At 43.0% G+C, this 8,477-nt stretch overlaps 1 protein-coding gene across 1 annotated transcript; it reads left to right on the forward strand.

Annotated features, from left to right (window-relative positions):
* The first annotated feature begins 2,164 nt into the window (after window positions 1-2,164).
* On the forward strand, window positions 2,165-2,626 carry LOC140854255 (uncharacterized). The gene has a single exon (XM_073249802.1). It carries the CDS (start codon window positions 2,165-2,167, stop codon window positions 2,624-2,626), a length of 462 nt encoding a protein of 153 aa, XP_073105903.1.
* Window positions 2,627-8,477: the final 5,851 nt, after the last annotated feature.

Here is an 8,477-nt window from a genome sequence, read left to right on the forward strand (position 1 = left end):
ATAGTTGTTTTCTTAAATATTGCTAATTATGATGCACATCGACTCCTAGTCGATAATAAAAATTTAATTGATGTTTTATTTTATGATGCTTTTGTTCATATGAACTTGAGTTCTGACTACTAGCAAAAAGGAACACACCTCTGATTGGATTTTCGGACATTATTGTTCTTGCAGAAGGGACTGTTTCCTTGACCACGATAGCTAGGCAAGCTCCAAAATAGATGGTTGTCAAAGTAAACTATTTTGTAGTCAAGATCCCATCTATGTACAATGCCATCCTAGGTCAGTTTGGACTGAACACTCTCCGAGCTATAGTATCGACCTATCACTTAATGGTAAAATTTCCTACTCCACATGGGGTCAGTGAGCTTCGAGAAAATCAATAGCTTGTGAAAGAATGCTATATGGTGACTTTGTATGGGGAAGCACCTACAGAATAGCTGACAAATGAGTTGGATGTATGGGATGAGCTAACCGAACAAAGAGATCATCCGATAGAAGATCTTGTCCCAGTAACGATAGATAAGGATCCGAGCAAAGTGGTAAAGATTGGCTTGAACTTATGTGAAGAGGATCGATGACATCTCATCTCCTTCTTACGTGCCAATACTGATGTGTTTGCTTAGTCAGCCTCTGATATACTTGGCATCAATCTGGAGGTCATAGTTTATCGACTCAATGTGGACCTGAAACATCATCCGGTCAGACAAGAGAAGTGTAGCTTTGCTTCCGAGCAATAAAAGGCTATTCAAGAAGAGGTGGATCAGCTTTTAAAGGTAGAGTTCGTGCGAGAAGTCTACTATCCAGAATAGTTGGCCAATGTCGTTCTAGTTAGAAAAGCTAATGAAAAATGGCATGCTTGCATTGACTACACTGATCTTAATAAAGCATGTCCAAAGGATAGGTCCCCATTATCCCGCATTGATCAGCTGGTGGATGTGACCTCGAGGTATTAGCTTTTATCATTTATGGATGTATGCTCCAGATACAACCAGATTCGGATGGGCCCTGAGGATGAGGAGATGACCTCTTTTGTTACTGATCAGGGTCTTTTTTGCTACAGAATCATGCCATTCGGCCTAAAAAATATAGGTGCAACCTACCAACGGCTCGTCAACAAGGTCTTCAAAGAGTAGATCAGTAGAAATATAGAGGTGTACGTCGATGATATGCTTATCAAAAGTAGAGCTACTGAGCATCACATTACTGATCTTGAGGAGACGTTCGCTACGTTGTGGCACTTTCAAATGAAACTTAATCCCAACAAGTGCGCATTCGGAACCACCTTCGATAAATTTCTCGGCTTCATGGTGTCTTAATGGGGGATCGAAGAAAACCTAAAAAAATTAAATCTCTCTAGAAAATAAAGCTTTTGAGGATGATCAAAAAAGTACAATGTCTAATTGAGAGAATCGCAGCTCTAAATAGATTCCTCTCAAGATCGATCGAAAGAAGTCTTCCTTTCTTCAAAGCTCTTAAACAGGCAAAGAACTTCCAATGGTCGGATGATTGCCAAGCTGCATTTGATGATCTTAAATTGTACCTCGGCTCAGCTCCCCTCCTAAGTCAGCTAGAACCTAGAGAAGTGCTATATTTGTACCTTGCCATCTTACCTTCGGTGATCAGCTCAGTTCTCGTCCGATAAGAGGCCAAGGTGCAAAAGCTGATCTATTATATTAGCCAGATTCTTCATGATGTTGAGACCAGATACACGAGGCTTGAGAAGGTAGCCTGTGCTCTCATGATATCTTCAAAAAAGCTACACCCATACTTCCAAGCACACACCATCGCCGTCCTTACCGACCAACCCATTAGATCAATACTTTATTAGCTCAATACTTCAGGATGATTAGCTAAGTAGGCTCTTAAACTAGGAAAATTTGATGTCAAATATTTACCTTGATGATCCATCAAAGCTCAAGTATTGGCCGATTTCATCCCGAAGTGCACCATCCCAGATGAAGAGTAGAGCGCTAAGGAAACAGCTCCGACGATCGACGAATGTTGGATTCTGCATGTAGATAGCTCCTCAAACACCACAAGTTCGGGAGCAGGATTGATCTTAACAAGTATAGATGGAGTGGTCATAGAGTACATCTTATGTTCTGAGCTTTCTGCTTCCAACAACGAAGCTGAATATGAGGCACTAGTGATCGGGTTAAGAATGCTGAAGGATCTGGGGGTTCGACACCTCAGGATTCACAGTGATTCACAGCTCATCGTCGGCCAAGTTCAAGGAGAGTATGAAGCTTGGGAGCTAAATATGATAAAGTATCTACAAAATGTCAAAGATTTTGCTTTTAACTTCACCACCATAAGTATCCAACAAATACTGAGGGCAGAGAATGTGCAGGCTGATCTTTTCTCTAAGCTCGCAATGGTCGGTGCAGCTGACCTAAAAAGAAACTCCTATCTTACAACCCTTGAGAAGCCAAACATTGAAGAGCCCACTGTGATGAAAACAGATCCCAAGCTAAGCTGGATAGATCCTATTTTACACTATTTGCAAGATGGGGTGTTACGTGTTGATCGAGACGAAGCCAAGAAGTTAAGACATCTTGCACCCCAGTACCTCATCTATGATGGAAGATTGTACAAAAAGTCCTTTACCTTGCCCTTACTCTGATGCCTCTATCTCTCAGAAGCTGAATACACCCTACGAGAAGTCTACGAGGGAATCTGCAGTAATCACTTGGAGAAAAAGGTCCTTGATCATAAGGTGCTACGGTAGGAATACTTTTAGCCGACCATGCAAAGAGATGCCACCGACTTGGTGAATAGGTGTGACCAGTGCCAGAGGACTTCAAATATCCAACATCGACCTTCAACCCCACTAGTGCCAATCACCATGTCCTGATCCTTCGCTTAATAGAGAATAGACATCCTCGGGCCCTTTTCCATCGTGGCGGCATAGAAGAAATTCTTACTCATCGCAATCGACTACTTCATCAAATGGGTAGAAGTAGAAGCGTTGACAACCATCACTAAAGCAAAGGTCTGTGATTCTATATAAAAGTCGATCATTACCATTTTGGCTTACTATGGGCCATCATCACTAACAATGGGCGTCAGTTCGACAATCCGAAGTTCACAGGATTCTATAATGGATTGAGCATCTCCCATAGATTGACTTCGATAGCTCATCCTCAGAGTAATGGTGAAGTCGAAGTGATGAACAAGATACTGCTGCAAGGGCTAAAGGCTCGACTAAGCCAGGGTAAAGGATTGTGGGCCGAAGAGTTATATCATGTGCTCTGGGTATATCAGACAACCCAACAGGTTCCTACAGGAGAAACTCCCTTGAAGCTAGCTTTCGAAACCGAAGCCATCATAACACTCGAAATCGATGTGCCCACAGTACGGGTGGAGGAGTTTGAGGTAGATACCAATTCTATTGGACTGAGAGCAAACCTAGATTTGTTGGAAGAGATTCGAAGCTAGCAGGGATTTGAATGGCCAACTATCAATAGCGAGTAGTCCGATACTACAACTTTCAAGTCAAAAAAAAGTCATTTTTGTCTGGACAATTAGTTTTTCACTAAGCTGAAGTATCTCATTCGAACAAATGATCGATGCTTGTGCCGAACTAGGAGGGCTCATGCCACATCACCGAAATAGTTCGATCGGGAGTCTACCGCCTTTGTCGACTTAATGGAACTCTGATCTCCAAACCTAGAACATCGATCATTTACGTATCTTCCACCCTTGAATTATAATTTTTTTAATAAATAATAAAGGATTTCTTTTATCCAACTGTGTTTTCTCCAAACATATGCTCCTCATCCACTGATGAGGTGTGGAACGTGCTCTCCATGATCTCCATGCAGGTCTCCAGCTCATGCACTCCTCGACCATGGTCGAGGAGCAGTACGTGTCTCCATACGGTTCTCTGGCTCGCACGCTTCTCAGTCATGATCGAGGAGCGGTATGCATCTCTATGCGATTTTTCGGCTCACATGCTCCTCGACCACGATCAAGGAGTGATATTCATCTCCATGTGGTTCTCTAGTTTGCATGCTCCTTAGCCACAGTCGAGGAACGATACGATCTCCATATAATTTTTTGACTCGTGTGCTCCTCTATCACGATCGAGGAGTAGTATGTATCTCCATGCGATTCTCCATCTCACGTGCTTCTCGATCATGATCGAAGAGCGGTATGCATCTCTATGCAGCTCTCCAAACATGCATTCTTCAACCATGACTGAGGATCGAAATATATTTTTCATGCGATTCTCCATGTGGTTCTCCAAACACATGCTCTTCGATCATGATCGAGGATTGAAACATGTTCTCCATGCAGTTCTCCAAATATATGCTCCTCGATCATGGTCGAGAATTAGAACGTGTTCTCCATGCGGCTCTTCATCATGCAATCCTCGGCCATGATCGAAGAATGATATGCGACTCCAGATGAATTTTCTAGACTCCATTCAATCTTCATATGCTTCTCGACTATGGTCAAGGAATGAGCATCCTTATTCCAACCTTTCTCCTACCGAGCTACAACAGTTGTCACACAAAAATAGTCAATTCCTACTCCTCGTCGCTAAGAAAATGACTTAAAATAGACAAATGGCCTCTGCGATATTTAACACAGGTCAAAAATAGAACTATATAACAATAAAGCGGCCGATCTACGGGCCTTGTTGACATAGTGATGAAGAAAAAGACTTTCATTAAAGAGAAACTCTTTACAAGGATGGTCGGTCCATTACAAGATACCTCGATACACACCAAAATTGATAAAAAGAATCGATCAAACATTAAGCTCGGACATGCCCGAGCTGATACAAAAGAAAAGACTTAAGCCCCCTTTAGGAGGTAGGAGATTTGTGGGCCTCAATGCGGTTGAAGAGGATGATGACAGCCAGGGGTGAAGCTAGCACCACCTCTTCGGCCACCCGATCTTCTCGCTCCGGATTGAAGAGGTCCCCAACTCATAGACCCTCGTCTCTGACCTCATGAACCTCCTCCTCACTGTCTGACTCTAGGAGGCCAAAGTTGAGATCAAAAAAGTGATTCCTAACTTTCTCCTTGAAGTCTTCAGCCTCCTACACATACGAAAGTGAGGCAAATTCTAACTTAATGCTCAGGAGTTTAGTCGAAGACTTGAAAGCTTCAACTATAGTGATCTTGGCAGTCTTCAGCTCCCCCTCATGCTTCTTCTTCTCGATCGATAGTAGAGCTTCAATTCCAGCCCGAGCTTTGGAGAGCTCGGACTCCAATCGCTTCAGCTCTTCCTCTGGCTACTTGGCCTTCTCCTCGACCTTTAGTTTGGATAGCTCGACATCATCCATCCTTCTATTGGCCTAGTTGGCCTTCTCCTTGGCCTCTCTCAAGATGCACCGAGCTTCACGCACCGCCTTTGAAAAATGATCGAAGTGATGGACGAGCTATAAAAAAAGAGAGAGAAGAAGAAAAAGTGAGTCAGTAAAAAGTACTTAAGAAGGAAAAATCTAAAGTAGCCAAGGAAGGTTAGAAAATCATCACTTACCCAGAGAAGGGAGTCCCATGAGTCCTGAATTCGGAATGCCCCACCTTCAAAGTTGAAGGCCTCAACGTCGGCCAACAGCAAGATCGACCTAAGCAGAGATCAGGCAAGTCGATAACCATCGATGGCCTTCCTGGTGTCTAAAGCCTTGGTATCTAGTAGAACTTCTACTAGAGGGGACACCTCGACGGACAAATCAGCTGGACGAGAAGACATGCACACCAAAATTTGAGGAGTGCTCGAACCTCGATGTGATGAAGATGGAGAAGGTCGGGGGGCAGGTCCCCTGATGTGACAGATTGGAGTGGTGCCACTACCCTTACTGGCATTGAAGATTCCTTCCTCGAAGCACTGCTGGGCCCCAAGGAACCCCCAACTGTAGGCTGGGCGAGCACGGCCTTGGTTCGACCATGCTTTGGAGCAGGGGCTGCACTCGACTTCCTCCTCTTCACAGCATCTCGATGAATAGATTCTAGCTCCGTAGGATTCATTGCTGCATGAAAGATGAGGTTAGCCAAAAGAGAAAAAAATGGCAAACTAAAGAAGAAACATAAAAAGGAACTTACTTTTTGGGTCGGCCAGACTCAACCCGATCTTAAACAAAGTCTCCTCGATAAAGAACCTGATCAACAAAGGGAGAGTATGACTGAAAATCTACTTCAACACCTCCTCCTTGATGTCTGACAAAATTGAAACTCTGACCGTCGCCCTATGAGGTCAACCCCACAATGTACTGAAGTCCCAAAGTTGCTCGGCTGAGATAAAAAAGAAGCACTCCTTTGAGTTATGCACTAAAGAAAGAATACATTGAAAGAGATGAAATTCTCTCTGAGGAGAGACGTACCATCATCCGATCTCTGTAGGATGCTCCTTTAGTGTGAAGCAAGCTCGAAGAAGGCAAGAGGTCGGTTTGACCCCGAGGAGAAGGCAGTGGGCAAAGAAACCTAAGATCTGGTGCCATGAGTTCAGCGCAATACTACAAAAGCTTATTCTATATAAATTAAGAAAGTCCATGATGAGGAAGTGGAAGGGCAGCCAAAGATCGACCTTTAAGGATTCCTCGTAAAGGCCTACTTGATCCTGATGAGGAAGAGCTATCCATTCATCGGGAATGGTAACCTCCAGTCTGAACTCGACTGGGACTTGATATTTTATCCTAATAATCTCCAAATCTTTGGGAGTAAGGATGGAGTCTACTCTAAACATACCGAAGTCCGAAACTTTGGGTCTATCCGAAGAACAAGTTACCTCAGACTCTGGGTCCACATCCCTAATGTCGTCACGCAAATTCTAGGTGGAGGGGGATGAACTAGACTCACTAATAGTGGGGAAGTAAGGAACTGATCTAAAAGGCAAAATGGCCAAGAAATCAAGGGATGATGAACAACGATAGTTCGGCTTTATCTGAGCAACTAGGCAGAGTCTCCAAGTGCCAAAGCTCCCCCCTCTGAACAGTAGAAACAATAAAAATAAAGTTATCACGACCCTATTTATAGAAGTCCGGTATGGCTGCGATCTACCATAGATTTATCTTCTCTGATCGATGCTCGATAAATGGCAGCCTTTGATTAGTCAGAATGTGACTTCCATGGATTTGAGAAATCAATGATCCAGATTTGAAGACAGTTCATCTCAGAAAGTCAATCTTCGACACATGTCAATGGAGGATAGCTTGACGATATCAGATTTGCTTCGATCTCGGATTGGTACTCTCTTCGACCGACCTATGAACAGCTCGACCTCGAGAGTGGAGGGCGTCTATTATGGATCTGTACCTCGATCTCAACTATGACATTCTCAAGTCCAACCAAGATATAGGTGGTGGATGTCTGACAGATATGCAGATGTGAGAAAGAGGCTGTCAGATACTCCGTCAGCAGTGGTTCTCAACTCTTCGGCCTCGAACAATCTACTTTAAGTCATTCTCAGTCGATCTATTCCAAATCACCTGAAAGTCAATGTGCACTCTACAGTCTTCTTAACTTCGACTTTGGACGACCTATAGTAGCTCGTACATAACCGACCTATTTCAGCCAGTAAGAGGACAAGAGCCTTCTTTATGAACTCTAATACCTCGATCATGGATGATCTATCATAGCTCATCTATCATTGAGCTAATCCCCACATCAGATCCAGTCCTCCTTCAAATTGAAAAAGTCTAGATAGAGTAGAACTCCTTCATTATCGAGTCTCCTATAAAAAAAATATTTTCTTTGAATCAATCTGTGCGATAAATTCGAAAATCATCAGGGCTCCGAGATGGATACGATTCAAACTCGTCTCCTATAAATTAAGGCTTTGGGACCCTCCAAGGTACGCAATTGACTCCTCGCTCTCTCCTCTTATTGTTCTCCAATCTTTTGATTTGAACATTGGAGGGTCTTCACCGAAAAATGCCACCCTCGGTGAGGACTTATTTTGCAGGTGTTCAGGTGAAGCTCCAGCAGCACTTCCACTTCAGAGACATCCACCTCGATGACCGACCTCAAGTGGGGAGATCGATAACGACAATCATAAAGGTTGCTTGCTCTCATGGTAATCTGAATTTTTTCCTATGATTTTTAGCTTATGTTTTGTATTCAATAATGTTAATGTCTGTATGGATAACCGATTTCATCATCATAAGCCAATCTTGGTAGCTCATGTTCATACTGATGCAGTCCTATTACATGGTATAACACTATTATTACATGCCTCACTTGAATGCTAATGCATGCTATAAACTCTACTTTGTTTGATTTTCTACTATATTTTTATATTTCTTTTAAAATATTATTTTAAGAAGGGTTAATTTTTAATTCATCTCCTCCTATAACTATTTTTAATGGGATGCAATTAGATGACAACTAGTAGCCAATGTATCCAAAGTGTGAGAAAATGATGATATGTTAGCCACTATAAGGGATATGCCCGGTACGGCGCGCAATAGCCATTCTCTTGATTCACTAACAGTGACTAGCTGGGCATGCACCTAGGGGATGTTT

This window comes from Elaeis guineensis, chromosome 16, assembly GCF_000442705.2.
Source record: "Elaeis guineensis isolate ETL-2024a chromosome 16, EG11, whole genome shotgun sequence".
NCBI lineage: Eukaryota > Viridiplantae > Streptophyta > Magnoliopsida > Arecales > Arecaceae > Elaeis > Elaeis guineensis.